An 18,536-nucleotide genomic window follows, 5' to 3' on the forward strand; every position below is an offset into this window, starting at 1 on the left:
TTATAAATCTACTCCTTTATAAATCATAAACCTACAGATTTACATCATTTGCACTACTTTGGAGATCAAACCAAACAGATTTAAGGTGTGCACGAGCGTAAACCAGTGCGCATTAACGGGCCAATCCAATAATGAGCCAAAATGAACAGTGTGTTTAGCCACTTATCAGTGTGCGTAATCGGCTGAAGAGACAAACATCATGCAAAAAAAGTTTAGCAAACTGAATACTGTATTTGATTAAGAAATTATATACATGAACATTAATGAATAACATTGAGTGGAGTCACGTAAATGAGCGCTTATAGCTCGGCCCTGCATCGCTGAGAATAAATGTTACTGTTGAACCTTTTGTCCCTTGCATAACTGTGACCTTTTACCCCTCCAATACAAAGATTAAAAAAAGCACAACAAAAACGCCTAGAGCACTTGAGTTGTACGTTTGGACAAATATTTTATGTAGGAACACCAAGTCAAGAAAAGTGAGGATGGGATAGAAAAGAGGATGGGACGGGGGGAGAGCAAAGATTATGTACAAGCATATTTCTACACGTACAGACCAGGAGAATGATCGCATTATTTGAGATATACATAATTCAATATAAAAATTTGAAAATAAAAATAAAAAATCTGATAGTTATAAATGGTTGTTGTTGTTGTTGTTGACATGTAGCCCACACAGGCAGCGACAGAAGAGGATTAAAAAGGTGCTTACGAGTTAAAATGATTGTCTGATGAACACAAAGTAAAAACAGGATTGCATCTTGTCTGCACGGCGGATGCTGCACCGCCATCATCAACATCATCATCAACATCTTCATCATCACTTGGACTTGCAGGGGCGGATTAAAAAAAAGGCGACGAAGACATCAAGACGATCTTGTTTTTATTCCCTCTGCTCGATGTTCCACATGAAAAATGTTGCATTCAGGTGTTTGTTTGTTTGTTTGTTTTTCCCTGATTACAAAATAAAAATAAAAATATCATGCAAGTAGTCTAGTGGTGATGGTGGCGGTGTGGGGGGATGAAGAGGAAGAGAGGGGGCCGTGGGTCCTTTAAAAGCGCTTTTTCAATTTAAAAAAAGACGTGCTTTTATCTCTTTTATTTTAATATTTATATCAATCGGTCCTTTTTTTCATCCGCGATATTTCATAAGTCTTTTCTCTCTCTCTCTCTCTCGCTCTCTCTCTCTCTCTCTCTCTCTCTCTCTCTCTCTCTCTCTCTCTTCCTCTCAGGTCCATTTTCCCTGTAAATATTTCTCTTTTTGTGTTTTTTCTCTTTGTTTTTGTTTTTCCGTATCATACGTCACACTCCGAGTCGCTGGATGTGACGGACAGGATGGACGTGCCGGTGTCGACTCGTTCTGTCATACTGGAAACGCTGGTGGTGGGACTGGCCGCGGTGGAAGGCGACTCTGCCGAGCTGTGTGGGGTCAGGCCGGCCTCTGACAGGGACCTCATCCCGGCCGGTCCTATTGCTTGGTGCTGGAGCCTGGACGAGAAAAAGAAACGAGGCGGGGGAGGTGGAAAATGAGAGAAATGGCAATTAGACCTGAGAATGTCCCCTTTCCCCTCCTCCTCCTGCTGCAAAATAGTGGTTCAAACTGGGCTTTCTTTCCCCCTGCCGGCCCCCGCCATGCATGCATGCTTTTATCAAACAGCCTCCAAAAGAGAAAACTGTTTAAAATGAAAATATGTTTCTGCTTAATATATAAATAAGAAAATCGGCGATTCCACTAAACAGCATAAAATGTGTTGCATCTGCAACCACTTCGCGCATTTGTTTCCTTTGCTGTACGTTTTAATGATTTAACAGCAGTTAAATTATAATAATGGAGTTGAAGAAAGAAGAAGAAGAAAAACACCACAGCACAACAAAAGTCATTGACAGCTGATGTCAGATCCAAGCTCTTCCAATCACCCGAAATGTTTATCTGCAATCCACTCATGATAATAACTCAATCACGGCGAGATAATGTCAGCGTGGAAATATATCTCTCCATTTAGCACAAAAGATTAGAATATAGTGTTCATATGGCTCAGTGCTCCTTTAATCACTCACAGCATTTCAGTGGAATGATACCACACTTCATATTATGAATACAACCTCATAACGCGCATGTTCAATTTCAATTGGAAAGTAAAATAATAACATTAAAAATACAACTACAATATGATGTGAGATTACACATTTTAAGAAAACCTCCCTGAAAAATATCTGATGGACTTGCATGATTTAAATATGTGTCCAACTGACATAATTTTATTATGCATCTAATTGAGGTACATAAGAACATTGTTACATGCACACATTCTGATCATGTGCAAGATGTAAACATTTAAGTCACGTTTACTTTTTATGTGGACACATTCGGATCATGTGCAAGATGTAAATATTTACATCACGTTTCCTTTTTTCAGTGTAAATGTTAAAATTCTATTAAATTATCCCCAGTAGGAACAAAACAAATTAACTCACCATAAAAATGTTTATTTGTTTACAAAGGTAGAAAAATGTGTTTAATTATATGACTGGGGTAAATATTTAGGATTATTCCGTTTTGTATTAATTTAGAGTAAATGATGTTGATTCAATATGATTTATAAAGTAGTTATATCATGAATAAATAGGTTCATACTTTTGTTTTTGTATTATTTTATTCATAAGAAAAACAGTATTTTTATAATAAAAAATACACTGCGTAACAATCGCCTTGTGCTTTAGCTTTTTATTTGTAATATTATTTTGTTAAATATTCTTATTTGGACATTATTTTTTATTTTAATAGTTTTTTGCGATCATAAATAAATAAATCCCCGATTGATTAAATTCTTCCATATCTGTTGTAAATCATATTAATTGCAAATAGTGTTGAATTAAAGCATTTTTGGATATTCAAAGATGCATAAACGTGATAACATGTCGTCGCAGCGTCCAGCGCGCCAGGCTCGTCGAATTTTTGGAAGCAAAATATTTACCCAAAACTCTTTTCTGTTTTCATTTTGGCAATTTCAACGCGTAGTTGTACTGCTGCAGCCAAAAATAAAAAATGATAGTAATAACTATAAATAAAAATAAAAATATTCCAACCTGTTTTTGGCCGCTGCGGCTCTGTCTCGTTGCCTCCGGTTTTTAAACCAGTTTCCGACCTGTGTAGGAGTGAGTCCAGTGGCTTGAGCCAGTTCCCTTTTCTTGCTGGGGTTCGGATACGGGTCCTGAAGGTACCATTCCCTCAGCAGGCTCCGTGTCCGCTCTTTGAAACAATGCGTCTTCTGTTCGCCGTCCCAGATGGTTCGAGGCAGCGGAAACTTCTTCCGCACCCGGTACTTATCGACCGGTCCGAGGGGACGACCGCGGAGCTTCTCGGCCTCCTGGTAGTGCGCTTCCAGCCACATGGCTTGCAGCTTGCCGTGCGAGTCCTTGGTGAACTTGTGGTTCTCCAGGATGTGGTAGAGGTCTCTAAAATTCCCTGTGTGGAACGCGACCACGGCGCGGGCGCGCAGGATGGATTCGTGCTTGTTGATCGCCTCGCACGCTCCCGGAGCCACGGGCAGGGACCAAAGGAAGCGGCCCAGCCGTTCGATGTCCCCGGTCTCCTCCAGCGTCTCGCAGACGCTCGCCACCTGCTCCGGGGAGAAGTTGAGGGTCGGTAGCTGAAACATGGACAAGTCTTCTGGAGACCTGGTGGCGGGAGCGCTGTTCGCCAGGAGCAGAGGGCGATCAGCGAAGTTTGGCAGGAAGAAATGGGAGGGATAAAGCTCTAAAGGGGATCTGAAAACCATGGAAATGACCTGAGAGAGAAAGAAAATTATCGAGAAAAAGGAAAAACCGAAAAAATACGGCACGTAAAAAAGATTGAATGATTCAATGGCTATCGCCTAATGACACCAGCCTCATAATATCTCCCCCCTAAATCCGCCGTTGAGTGTAGCATTGAAACATTTTGTTTCCCTTTTCTATTGGTCTTCTTGGTGTCGTTGTAGCGTTGTCATGGCAGCCCTGCCAATCACTGTCAAGCGTGCCAATCATTAGCCAGTACGTAACACGAGGCATTCACCACTTCTGCTGCACGCACTGGGGGTTATCAGAGTCTCCGATCTCCACAGCAACCCTCCCACCGCACCGCGCGCATCGGGCGCAAGCCAATGCTCGCCTATCTGCTGAATGGAATGAGCAATTAGAGGGTGGAATATTATTGCGATCTTAACGAGGCTCGTTAAAGCTAAAGAAGATATGTAGACTGGGGATGCTTAGGGGAGGGAGGGAGGGAGGAAGGAAGGAGGGAGCTTTAAAAGGATGACAAATGGACAAGCAACGCGGGACTGCACATTTTGAAAAATCGAGTCAATTTGTCTATGAATATATTTGTTTTTCTTACTTAAAAAATATTTTCTGTCATTTTTGTGCGCAGAAACGGAAGCGGTGTCCTCTTTCCTTCTCACATTGCGCTAACTTTACTTTTCTTTGTTTGCTAAGTACCTGTCTTTTTTCTTTTCTTTTTTTTTTTTGTTTGTTTTTTTTTTTTTTTGCGTTTGCGCTGGATCCGCCGGTGAGTTGAAAAGCTGCGGTTTGGTGCTGCGCGACGTTTCGTTCCGTGCCGCCGCGCCCCCTCTTGTCGTCTCCGGCCTCGCCTCCGGGACGCTGGATGCAGCTCTGACCCCTCTACCAGCTCTTCTTCTTCAACAAACTCATTTATTATTCCATTTCAATATCAATGTGTTGTTTAAACAAAGATCACTGCGTTTCACTTCGAAAGCTAATTTGGCACCTGGACCGGCGTTTGATGTCGCCAATTTAATACTGAAGTTTTGATCACACGCGCAGGCAAACCTCTAATTAATACCACAAATGCTACATAAACGCAGTGTGATGTAGCGGTACGGATACGATGGGTGCCCACATGCAGTCACGGGACTTGGCTGTAGCCACGGTGGTGTGATTTCATGTTTATGACGAACACTGCTTCATATTTAGACAGGGGGTTTAAAGGGTGTTAAAATAATGTGAGTTCACTCGAACACGAACAGTGCTCGCATTGTGAAAGGGCCTGTACAAGGTGTAGCATCTAGACTCCGCTTAATCCTCCCTCTATAAAGCTGACATAATGATCCTAAGCCGCCTTTCTACAAAATCATTCAGGAATTCGAAACTTTTGCTTCTCTCTCTCTCTCTCTCTCTCTCTCAGATTTGCGCAGTTCTCTGGCGCGGGGCGGGATAGACCACCGGCTGCAAGCTCACAGGGACACTGAGTAAGTAGACCGTCTGGGCGTGCATGTGGTACCTGTTCCAGTCTAATCTGGTACATACTGCGGGTATGATCTTGCAAATTACGCACGTCGCGCGCTTTTACGCACAGGTGTTTTCCGTCAAATGTGGCCTTTAATTCCCTGCAACATGTTGTCCGGCAGTTGTAATGATGCTGCTTGGAGTGTCAGGCGTTTGTTGTGCGCGCATGTGTGACCTTTGGGCATTGTCGGCGCCGCTCCACGAACCTCCAGAGGACTAATTCCAAGTGGCACTTGAATTGGTCCCGCTCCGTGGACTGGAAGTAAACGTTGGTATTTCCACACTGGTGTTAAAACTAACCTCCAACAGCCTACCCCGCCCCCCACTTTTCCACCTCACACGTGCACATGCACGCGCGACCCCAGCATTAAACTGAGTGCGGGCCGAATATGCAAAGCCCTCCTGTGACAGGGCTCCTGGTGCACAGAGGTGATCAGCATTCAAGCGGAGGCTGCAGGTGTTATCCAGCATTATGTTTTGGAGGAGTTTGGAAGCCCTCGCAGGCAATTCGGAAATCACTCCTAGAAGAGACTAGAGGTGAAATGTAAAACCTGAATGGGGATTGAAGAGAAAGAGCCACTGGTAATTCACATTCTTTTACATGGCTTTTGTTTACGCTAAGCATGTAATTAACACCCCCCAAACAAGTTTATTCACCTGCTGTAATTGTGTGTTTATCCGAGGACTTGCTGAATGTTCCGAGCAGCGGGGGACGAGAGCTCTGAATGCGCAGAGAGCATTTAGCGTCTTCTCCGTTTACTCATAGCCTAAAAACCTCCAGACATGACAACAAAAACATTTTTGAGCGCGCAATCACTGCAAATATACCAAATCCGCCCCTTTTCTGCTCCGCAGCTTCATCTCTCTATGGGGAGAACTTGTCAAACTTTAAGATTTTATATTAATAAATACATTTTAAAATCCTTTCATCCAAAATGCTGCCATATAACTGCCAACGTCTTTATAAGTCGGTTCCAGTAAATACAGCACATAAACAAAACTGGTGTTACGTCATATAGTGAGGGAGAGAGAGACAGAGAGAGGGAGAGAGAGGGAGAGAGAGAGAGAGAGAGAAAGGCACCACATATGGAAGAAAGAAAAGGTGTTGACTGTAAAAGATATAAGAGAAAGAAGGCAAGAAAGAAAGTCTTGTTTTGTTTTTTTGCTCCCTCGTTGACCCGGTTTGGCAGAGGGTGGACAGAAAAGCGAGCACAGCCCTCCAGCACAAACAGGAGACGCTGCTCCATCCTGGACTCAACTCAGGAGCGCACAAGACCAGATTCTGGAGCAACGGCCGGTGCGTATTCACGCATTTAATTTATTTTTCACTTATTTCACTTAAAACCGCTGAGTGCTTTTACATGCATGCGTGCATTTCTGCAATATTTATAAATTCTTTGTATTTTTAAAGGAGAATTAAGAAAACAAAAACTTGTATTTTTCATGTTTCTTCGGCTTTTTTCCTTTTTTTTTTTTTCTTTTTCTTCTTCTTGGTCCCTTTGCAGAGCTGTGAGAGGGGTCCCGTCCACGGACGAGATTCTCACCCACTCCTCCAAAATCAGAATGAAAACAAGTCCTACAGCAGGTCCTGCAACTTTTGGCTGAAATCTCGCAGGTCTTTTTTTAATTGTTAAATATGTGCAGAAACTTCATATGCTAAGACTTTGTTTAAAAAAAAAATCAGCGGCGTAAAGTCATGAAGAAGAGCAGCTTTTAAAAATTGGTAATTTTTAGTATTTTTATTCATCAAGCACCGATGGGAGATCTGAGTCTTCGCAGAGCAGATGTGTGATGCTGTCGGGATGAGGCGCAAAATCCCCTCCATCCGGGTTTGCATCTACACTGTAAAAAATAATGTGATAAAAATTTGACTTTTTACAACGTGCATTTCTTACTGCGAACATTAGCAAACGATACAGGAGTGATGCAATCTAATTTCTTGTTCCACATCTTCTTTTGTTTTGCAAAAAAAAAAATTGAATTCAGAAAAATGATGTCTCGTATTTGCGTTTAGATGCTGACGCTTTTTTGTGTGCATGTTAAAAGTTTACAAATCTCACAGTGCCAGTTACATTCTTTTACAAAACCAACCCAGTCTCACGGCATGTCGTGATTCAGCAGAACGAAATATACATTAATCTATTTGGTTCGTAAGACTGGAAAAAAAAATGCATGGAAACAGTGAAAAACTACATTCTTCACCAAACATTTCTTGCAGTTTGAACTTACGCAGTTTTCGCACGATTTGCTTGATTATAAATCACCCCAAATGGCAAACATGCATTGCTTTCCCAGTGTTGAAAAGATGATGGGTTTGTCACCCACAGGTGCAACTCTGTTCTCGTTTGCGCAAAAAAAAAGATTACTTGAAATTGCACAAACTGCGCAAATATGGCGCCAACTTGCATAGAAAACTCCTAGAAAAAGTTTTTAACATCTCTCTCTCTCTCCATCTCACTCTCTCTCTTTGTCCTGTCTCTTATTGTTTTTTATTGTGTGGTCTCATTAGGGGGACTTCCTGGCAGGGCTGGGAGCTTGTATCGGAGCTGTCCAATCAGTGTATTTACACGGGTTGTTAGCGACAGTTAATGAGGGCTCCTCCCCAGGCCGGTAGAGAAAGGCGCCTCCACATTAAGATTTGCCTTGTGTCAACTCGTTACTTCTAATGAACCTCCACGCAATAAAGCCTTCTCGGACTCAATGGAGCCGCGCGCCCGGATCCTGTGTGTGAGACCCTGGAAGAGCGGAGCTGCAGGCCGGCCTCCCGCTTTTCTTCATCACTCAAGGAGGGTTGTTTGTTTTTCGTTTTATATATATTTTTTTAAATCTGCAGATCTGCACTTCATGCATGCACTGTGTGGTGCAGTGAAGGTGGGTGGTGCGGCCAATCACGCACTGTGCTTGCTTTTACTAACTTGTTAATATGCAGAAATTGAAAGTGTTGGGAAATATACTGAAAATAACTTTATTAAAACTGATGTCTAATGGGTTTCTAATGTGAATGCAAGTCTTCTTCCACTGTTCATGACTGAAATTTGACATGCCAAGTTATTCCAGCAGCAAGTTCAGTTTATCACCCCCCCCCCCCCCCTAAAAAAATAAAAACAGCAGAGTTAGTGAGCCCTCTGTCCTCCCCCACGCGGCTCCCAATCTGGATTGTTGAGCCGCATCAACACATCACTGCTCCTCAATTCAGGTACAAAACTGGAGGACTTTGGCGGATCCTGAAGTGTACTCCCCTCTTCTTTTTTCTTCTTCTACGCCACCTAGACACCACTTAAAAATCAATTTGACTTTCCTCTCGTAAAAAAGCGACGTTTGTCATCACGTTTTTGGCTTGCGTGCTTTTTTTAAAAACGTTTTTTTATCATTTATAAGTTACCATCTTTTTGGTATAGCTTTTTTTTTTTTTTCGAGAACATTTCTCTGTCCTACTCCACATATTTTACGCACCCAATAATGCGCAAAAACCCCTTTGCCCACACATTTGTGTCATTTACGATTCCCACCAGCAGGTGACAACAGTATTCCAGTGTCAGGCTTTTTTCGTTTTGGCACTTACGAGGTAATAAGAAGTTGCTTCTTTTCTAAAATTTTGTACAAAAATAAACGCGCACTTTGCCTCTGTGTCATCGGGGGGCGTGCAGTGTTCAGTGGTTTATTTGCACAGAACATTAAAATAATGGATGCGTCACCACGAGCTTTACATATGATGCTCACCTTCCACCCCAAAACACTTTTCTCTCTGACACTGGCAAAGAAATGTTCTGTTTCTTGTTCTTCAAGAACAGAACGATCACTTCATGCAAGTCGGAGGAACGACACTCGTGCAGGTCTGCAGGAGCAAACGCGATGACCAGTCAGATCAGCAGGAATGTTGACAGAATGTCTCCAAAAATATGACTGTTTTCGACCTGGCTGTCAGGGCTGATTAAGCGCTCTCAGATGCAGATAGGAGCTGTGGATATGTCCCTTTAGCCCGGTGCCACAGGAGCTGACAAGCTGTAATTACTCCGGCTGACATATCGCTCTCAAAGCTGACTAATGTGGGAGATGTGGATGGCAGGCAGCATGTCCGCTCACGGTCCCTTTTAACCCGAGCCCACGTGCTCCTGGGCTGGCCACTCGCCCCACAGATGACCTTTTTTCCATTTCAACGACGGAACGGAGAAAAAGCCTCACATTTATAAGACAGTGATAGCTTGTGATCAGAATGGATATGTGCGCGTGATGTCAGACAGCACACGGACATACACACGAATGATAACGTACACATTATGACTCCCCCTCCCACACACATTTTTTTTTTTAGGTCGTCATGAATTTATGCTGCACCTTCCAAGCAAAAAGTGTTTTTACCTTTTGGATCTTTACTCATCTGAAGCAGCACCTCTTCTCTCATCGTCTCTGTGTGTTTGGCTCTTACAATTACGCACGTTTGCGCGCCTTTACGCACGGCATTATTTCGTGCTTGGGTGACTGGCAAAGCCTGTGGCCTGGCTTGTGTGAAGGTTACAGTCACCGCATCAACTACGATCCTCTTATTGTATCACGTTTGGTTTGTTTCGGTGTTTGGTACGAAGTAAAGTGACGTCACTCATTCTGTCTGTCTGTCTGTCTCGCCATCCTTGTTCGAATGCAGCATTTGATATTACTCCACTCGATTGCCCGCTTACCCTCAAATTAAGTTTGAGGCGGGCATGCGGTGTTTCATGTGCGTCCAGTGCGCAGCGGCTGCGGGCACGCCTGCGATCATTGTTCAAGAGAACAGTTATTGCGTTGAGGACAGAAAACGAGAAAAGTTGCAAACATTGAGTGCATGGACAAAGTGAAGATATTTCTTTCACTTTATTGCTGTCGTGGTAATAAGAGGTTTTTTAAAAAAATATATGTTTTGTTCAAACCCATGGATCTTTTCTGCATTGCCCTTTTGAAACGTTACACTGGATGATACGTATTTATTTATTTTTTTAAATCATCAATGATTGTTCAGTAAGTCCATATTAACATTTGATTGAGGATATTTGACATTCACTCTTAGATAATTACAGACAATGTTAAAAAGGAAAAGAGAAAACTTTAAAGGAGGGAAGGTAACTGGTCCAAACTTTCATATTGTGGCCAGTTACATGTCGGCTCTGTGGGATTTGCAGATTTTAACATCTCAGTTGTGTTTATTTGACAGAGTTACGAGGAAAAGTATAGAATCAACAGGTCGACTCAGCGAAAGCTGCGCAAAAGTTTTTCATTATAATAGCAGCGACAACAACAATAATAATAGGATAATCAATTAAAATTACATCAATATATTCCACATTTTCGTTACACTATAATTAAAGTAAAATTACAGTAAGTTTGGTTTCGAGGTCTCCAGTTACCTTATTAGGAGCTAGTACTACTACTACTAATAATAATAATAATAATAATAATACCAACAAGGATATGATAATCAATTTAAAATTCCCCCAAAACACATTTTTGTTACACTATAATTAAAGTAAAATTACAGTAAATTTGGTTTCAAGGTCTCCAGTTACCTTATTAGGAGCTACTACTACTACTACTACTACTACTAATAATAATAATAATAATAATAATACCAACAAGGATATGATAATTTAAAATTCCCCCAAACACATTTTTGTTACACTATAATTAAAGTATAATTACAGTACGCATAATTACAATATAATTATATATTATTAGAAACTACTACTAATAACAACAACAACAACATCAACAAGGATACGATAATCAATTTAAAATTACATTTTTGTTACACTATAATTGCGGTATAATTACAGTAAGTATAATTACAATATAATTTTATATTATTAGAAGCTACTACTACTACTATTAATCATAACAACAACAACACCCACAAGGACATGATAATCAATTTTAAATTACCTTAAATAAATCACACGTTTGTTACACTGTAATTAAGGCACAATTACAATATAATTATATAAGTATAGAAGCTACACCTACTACCACTAATAATAATAATATTTCAAGATTTATTATAACTCACTGACTTTCAGAATTCTTCTGACAGACAAACATCTTTGAAAGAAACTAGTGTTTAAAGCTGTACGGCTACTGGGATATACATATGTAGTGTTGATGAATGTTAAAATCAGTCCAGTCTCACGTTTTTTTTTCATGCTACCGTCACGAAATGATTCAAATTTTCGTGAGGTTTTTTTTTTTTCACTCACTATTACTAACCCAGTGTGGTCACATGCACACTGCATAAAGGACGGAACCTGTAACAACCCACCTCCATAAAACGCACAACAGAGTTCAACATCATCACCACTGTACCTCTGACCTGCAGTGACCTACGGAGACATATTTCAAGTCATTATTCCGGGTTAAATTATTCACCTCAAATCCAGCAGATGTCAGAGCGACATGGAGATGTTTATGTCTGAGTGTATTAAGCAGCTGTTATTAAACATTGATGGGTAGCAGCTGTTGCTGTGGGCGTGGCCTCGATCAGGTCTCCAGTGGCTGGTTCACATCTCGTCAGTTAACCGGTTGTCTGTCAACAATCAGGAGAAATCTCTGACATCCAGACAGACAGAAAAGATACAAAATTAAGAAATGCACGTGAAAAAAAAACACATCAATGAAACAGTGGTAAGTGCAGACACAAATGACATAAAATAAGAATGAAACTGTATGAAGGGCTATAAACGCTAATAAATGTGCAATATCTCATTATATAATTAATTCATTAATTAATAAATAAGCAAAGCTAGTATAAACATACTCTGGTGCTCATTTTGGTTCTTTTGGGACTTTTATTGACGAAAGCTATAAAAATAAAAAACAAACAAACCACTACAAGCCCTGCAAAAAATAAAACAAAATAAATAATAATAATAATAATAATAAAGAAATTAAAAAATGAAATTCTAATAATATATCTGAAGAATTATAATGATTCTGTGCACTGATGTGGTGTCAATAAAATTACCGTACTTTCTGATTCCATCATACAGGGCGTTTATATAAATAAAAAAAATACTATTATATAATGATGTTTGTCTCCATAACACTAAAATATAATCTATAATTTAAATTTGTTAAAATGTTAAAATTTAAGGGTTTTTCAGTGTTCTTACGGAATATTTTGCGTTATTTGATATAGTTTTTTTAAAAGCATTTTATGGAAATAACCGCTTAATTATTGCGGACAAAACTTGCTGCGGCACAATATTGTCTTTTATAATTGTCTTTTAAACACAAAGCTTTTCACTCTTTGACCCGCTCCAAACAGCCGCACACAATGCCGCGTGTGCACCCGTGTGGTATTTGTGCTTGAAGTCGTGCGGAGGTAATGGGAAGTGCGCGCGGGTTCACGGCGGGGTCACGCAGACGTTCACGGCTCCTGTTTGCTTTTGGATCCGTTTCCTTCCCATAGGAGGACGCGTCCGGTGGCACCGGGCTCCCCGCGCACCCATCCCGTCACCACGCACGCGCTGTGCGTTTGTGTGCGTGTGCAAAAACCGCGACCGAGGCAGGAAAAGCGCTGCTGCGGCCACGTCAGTGCGCGGCTGCGCCGCCGTGCGCCAGAACGATCTATTTTTATCCGCTCACAGCTCAGAAACACAAACATACATGTGTTGAAACATCTTTGCATTTTTATTTTATCTGACACGTCGTGTTTTGCTTTTTAGGTGAGGTTGATTAAAAAAACACTTTAAAAAAATGCACTTTTGCACCAAATATTTGATGAATCCACACTAATGACAGTGATGTAATTTTACTGTCATATTGACAAATAATTTAAAATACATTTGTGGATAATCTGTGTGTAGAGCCTTCAATTTATCACATATCTATCATTTTATAGGACATTTAACCACTATGCTGCATCTTTCTTTCTTATAATGTGAATGACTGCATTATTGCACAACAATATACACTATAAGGAGAATTCAATTTGCATAATCTTCTTAGCCTTGCATCTGCAATTTTTTATACTATTATATATACTGTGTACTGTACACCAACCATTCCATACTTAAAAAATGCTATTGTCAACTGAAATCTGAACCTTCTTTGTGGCCCACAAAATGTATAAAGACAAGTTTGATGGACATGAGTCTAAGAAGTGTGTATACACAGACACACACACAATAAATATATATATATATATATATATATATATATATATATATATATATATATATATATATATATATATATATATATATATATATATATATATATATATATATGAGTTATTCAGTTCAATTCAAGTTTATTTATAGCTCATCTAAACACAGCTGCAGCTGACCAAAGTGCTTCACAATAATAGCAATACAAAACTGTAAAATATTGACAAAGGAAAAGAATAAAAATCTAAAATTACAGAACAACATAGCAGAGCAAAGCATACACCACTTAGCCAGTGTTGAAAGCCAGGGAGAAGAGATAGGTTTTCAGTCTGGACTTAAACTGTCCCAACAACTCTGAGGACCTGACAGACAGAGGAAGAGTGTTCCAGAGTCATGGCGCTGCCACAGAAAAGGCTCTATCACCTCTGGATTTAAGCCTGGCTCTAGGAACAGCCAGGAGAAGCTGGTTACCTCAGAGCCCAGTGTATGGCTGCAAGAGCTCACTCAGATACATTGGGCCTATACAGTGGAGACACTTAAAAACAATCAGCAAAATTTTATACTTAACACGAAAACCGACAGGGAGCCAGTGTAAGGTGCAGAGCACATGTAAGGTGCAGAGCACAGGGGTGATGTGCTCATGCGTCTTTGTTTTAATCAAAAGGCGGGCTGCAGCATTCTGTACACTCTGCAGGCGCTGTAGGGAGCGCTGGTCCAGCCCAACGTAGAGAGCATTACAATAATCCAGATGTGACGTTATAAATGCATGGATAGGTCTTTCAAAATCAACTTGAGTAAAATAAGATTTAATTTTAGAAAGAGTCCTCAGCTGAAAAAAGCTGGCCCTGATGACAGAGCTGATGTGCTTATCAAATCTGAACATTGGGTCCATTATCACCCATAGATTTTTTTTTACAAAAGGCTTGCAAAAAGTGGACAGAGGACCAATAACACTGTCTTGTCCTTGTAGAGGGTTACTTTGCCCAAACACTAAAATCTCAGTTTTATTTTTATTAAGATTCAGAAAGTTAGTTCTCATCCAAACTTGTACATCATTCAGACAGTCCTGTAGTATTTTTACAGCAGCCTGGGTATCACAGGAAGTTACAGGAAGGTAAATCTGAATGTCGTCTGCAAAACAATGAAAACAAACTTTGTGCTTTTTAAAAACAGACCCAAGAGGGATCATGTACAAAGCAAAAAGAAGTGGTGCTAAAATTGAGCCCTGGGGTATGCCATCTTTAAGAGGAGACACAGAGGAAGAGTACTGTCCTACATTAACAGAAAAACTTCTGTTGGAAAGATAGGACCGAAACCAATTTAACACTGAACGCTTAATACCTATATGTGTCTCGAGGCGATTCAAAAGGACACTGTCGTCCACTGTGTCAAAGGCTGCAGATAAATCTAAAAACAAAAGAACAGCAGAATTTCCTGCATCAACAGTTAAAAGAAGGTCATTAAAAACTTTTAAAAGGGCTGTTTCAGTGCTGTGTCTTAATTTAAAACCAGATTGAAACTTCTCCCCTATTTCATTAAAATCCAGAAAAGCCTGCAATTGATCATAGACCACTTTCTCTAAGACTTTAGACACAAATGGTAATTTAGAGATCGGTCTATAATTGGACAACACATTTGGGTCAAGATTGCTCTTTTTGAGGAGGCCATCTCTACTCATTCATTCCCTGGTAACTGCACAAAATTAAAAGTGAAGGGGGGGGAGGGGGGTTCGCGGTGGTTATGGTTAGGGTGGGGGAGAGGAGTAAGATTAGGTTATGGTTAAGGTTAGGGTTGGGGGTAGGAGTAGGGTTAGTAATAGTGAGTTAAAAAAAAAAAACCCAGTCATGAAAATTTGACTCATTTCGTGATGGGCGCACGAAAAAAATAATGTGAGACTGGGCTGGAAGTTTGTATGTTCTCCGGGTGTTTTCTTTTTTCCATCAGAATTCTACACACAATACCCCATAATGACAACGTGAAAAAAGTTTTTATGAGATTTTAGTAAATTTATTAAAAAATAAGTATATTAATTAATCACATGTACATAAGTATTCACAGCCTTTGCCATGAAGCTTAAAATGAAGCCCTGTGCATCCTGTTTCCACTGATCATCCTTAAGCTGTTTCTACAGCTTAACTGGAGTCCACCAGGGGTAAATTCAGTTGATTAGACATCATTTGGAAAGACACACACCTGTCTGTTGGTGCATAACATAATGCAAACTGAGACAATTTTTTGAAAAACAACAACTTAGAATATTCTCTTCTGTGATTACAATTTATGATGCCTGCAGACTGTCACAGGCTATAAATGAGGTTTTATATGGAACAGTCACCAGGAAGTCCTTTTACTTACAGAGGAAAGAAAGAGGGGAAAAAAGAGGAGTGAGACATGGTGAAAGAATGGAAAAGGAGAAAGATTCTGGTGGGAGAGATGCAGATGAAGACATAACCAGGGAGAGAAACCGTGTTTGTGCTCATGTTGGCACGGAGGGCCTGTTGTCTCGTTGTTTGCCTCTTACCTCAGTTCTCTCTCTCTCGCTCTCTTTTGTGTTCACATAGAGACATCTATACTGGAGACAGGACAGAGAATCTGGTCATGTGCCTATCTCCTCCTCACCATGGCTCCGCTGAGACCAAGAGAGGAAGGAGATAAAACACACAAGCTGGAGGACAGCAGCTTGGCTCCAGGTTCCAGTGCAAACACTGTACTTCCCTTCAAAGAGACGGACAGGTAGACACCTGGATATTATGCTAAACCCCTTCCCCAGTGTGTCCTTCCTTACATCTGCTGACATATTTAACTTGCAAATGGTGACTGTTATTCAGCAAATGTACACAAAAAAAAGCATGAAGCCGTCCATGCGGTGGCTCCTCTGGACCCTGACCCCTGGGTCACAGCATCCAAGCACCACTTCAGCCCACGCCAGTGTCACATGTGTGAAGACAGATGAGAGGGTTTGATGATCAGGCTCAGCTCGCACTGACTCACCCACAGACAGGACAGAAATGAAGCCATCGCACACGCACGCTGACAGCCTTTTCCCATCAGGCCTTTGTTGTGCTCCCCAGCGATGATGATCTCACCACATAGCAGAGCTAAGCCTCAGTAAGCAGACAGGCAGCGCGTCAATACGTCATCAGTCAGTCAGCCAGTCAGTCACCCAGGAGCCGACCCGTCTGTTAACTAATTATTAAAACTGACAGTTTGGCAGGTTGCATTGCCAAGTTGGTCATGTTTAATGCCTCTGTTTGTCTGTTACTGTTCTCATGCAGGATCACAGTGAAGAAAAAAACACAAAAAACTAGAAGGCGTCCACCAAATCCACAAAACATTCCGGAAAACATGTTCCAGATCAAATGCAAAATTAAATCCTTCATTTTTGAGGACATTATCCATCTACTCACCACATTTTTATATAGCTACACATTATCAACATGCTCTCACAACTATTTGGGTTAAATGTTGCTATGAGCCAGTCATTCTTCTTTATTGCAGTTGCAGAATATATTCTGGATTACCTTTAAAAATGAATCTGCTATTTCTCAGAACATTATCTATGTGCTCACCAAATTTCACTGAAATCCGTTTATTACTTTTTGAGTTATCCTGCTAAGAGACAAACATACACTGGTGAAAACATTACCTCCTTGGTGGAGTTCATGATTGATATTTTGGAAACCTCGTAGAAATATCATCTGAAATTAGGTTTTTGATGGTGGTTTGGTTGGATTCAGGTTGGGGACCATCCAATGTAAATGTGATTTTCACTTGATTTTCACACTTAATTGAGATTAAATGTGAAATGTTAGTATCATATTTTAAAAACACACTGTGCTGATCATTTTGTGTCATGGGGCACTAACCAATGAAGAATCGCAACAATTGTTCAGTATAATGTGCTCATAAAACCAAGTGATATTTCACCAAAAAACATTTTTTAATGTAAATGATTGTCACCTCACATTTTTGTCTAGTTTAGTATTTAAGTCTCTGTGCCTGATTGCAAATTATTTTATATTTAGAAGGCCTTCTGTATTTCTGCAGCATCACCGCTTTAAAAATTTTTTAAGAAATCATGCCTAAAGACACAGTGGACACGGTGCTTTCGTTTTGTTTGCACAGTGTTCACATCCCCTGCACATGGATGGCTGCATCCCACACTCATATCAACAGTTCCTATGCGTGAGCGGGGAGGAGGTGGGCATTATTATACGTAGCACATGCAGATACCGGCAGGCTTTGCGCGTGTCAGATCCATCTCAAGGTTCCCTCGTATGCGCTCAAAACCATTTCAGATGCTGTTTTGTTGCCATCAGAATATGTCAATTGTGGTTTGATGGTCCTCAGACTTCTCATGGACCTCTGTTGGACAGATGTCCCATCTCGACCACACCCGGAGAGTCATGAACATGTGCCTCACACTCTGGGCCGCCAGCCGATTTGACCAATTGTGTAGACTTCCGCAGATGGCTGCCAGAATGTTGTGGAACTGAAATCTGACACTTTTCAGATGTGCACTGATTCATAATTCCAACACCATTCTGCTTGATTCTGGCTATGTGTGACGGGGGTATAAGATTTTTGAACAATACTATAGGATAGAGGGGAATCCCTTAGGGCTGTTTCCCATTGCCGTTTTTGGCTCCGATTTCAGTTGATTTTAAAATTTAGGAAATCTGTCTCCATGTTTAAAGATCATAGTCAAAGTTCAAATGTAACCAAAGTACTTACTGTTACATACCATTTTTAAAAATCTGAGTACGACTGTATCCAATTATTGCAGATTAAATACGATCCCCCTTGTGATTTTTTTTTTGACATGCCAGCATGTGCGCATGATGCTACTTCCGCTTACTGCATTTTCCCACACGTTTCGAAATAACTAAAATTTCTTTGTTAATCTCTCAAAACTGCCATCTGTTGAAGAGCACAACATGCTTTTCTTGGGTTTCATGTTGCGGAGGAGGATCAGAAGGAGGCATTTGCTCAGAGAGCAGTATATCCAGATTACTGCATATTTTATCTGATTAATCAGGTTTTGGGTCATGATTGATCAGCCAGAAAATCAACCAATCAACATCTAAGCTGATGTCACTTTTTTAAAAAAATGTTTAAAGC

General features: G+C 40.5%; 1 protein-coding gene and 1 long non-coding RNA gene across 2 annotated transcripts; one reads left to right on the forward strand and one right to left on the reverse strand.

Moving 5' to 3' along the window:
• Positions 1-434: 434 nt before the first annotated feature.
• On the reverse strand, positions 435-4,176 carry six3a (SIX homeobox 3a). Its single transcript, XM_034184478.1, has 2 exons — positions 3,088-4,176; positions 435-1,488 (listed from the first exon to the last, which is right to left on the reverse strand). Exons 1-2 carry the CDS (start codon positions 3,777-3,779, stop codon positions 1,296-1,298), a joined length of 885 nt encoding a protein of 294 aa, XP_034040369.1. The 5' UTR covers positions 3,780-4,176; the 3' UTR covers positions 435-1,295.
• Positions 4,177-6,309: 2,133 nt separating this feature from the next.
• On the forward strand, positions 6,310-16,703 carry LOC117523066. The gene is made up of 3 exons (XR_004564405.1): positions 6,310-6,580; positions 6,789-6,868; positions 15,977-16,703. It is a non-coding gene; the product is annotated as an uncharacterized LOC117523066 (long non-coding RNA).
• Positions 16,704-18,536: the final 1,833 nt, after the last annotated feature.

The sequence above is a fragment of the Thalassophryne amazonica genome, chromosome 13, assembly GCF_902500255.1.
Source record: "Thalassophryne amazonica chromosome 13, fThaAma1.1, whole genome shotgun sequence".
Lineage (NCBI taxonomy): Eukaryota > Metazoa > Chordata > Actinopteri > Batrachoidiformes > Batrachoididae > Thalassophryne > Thalassophryne amazonica.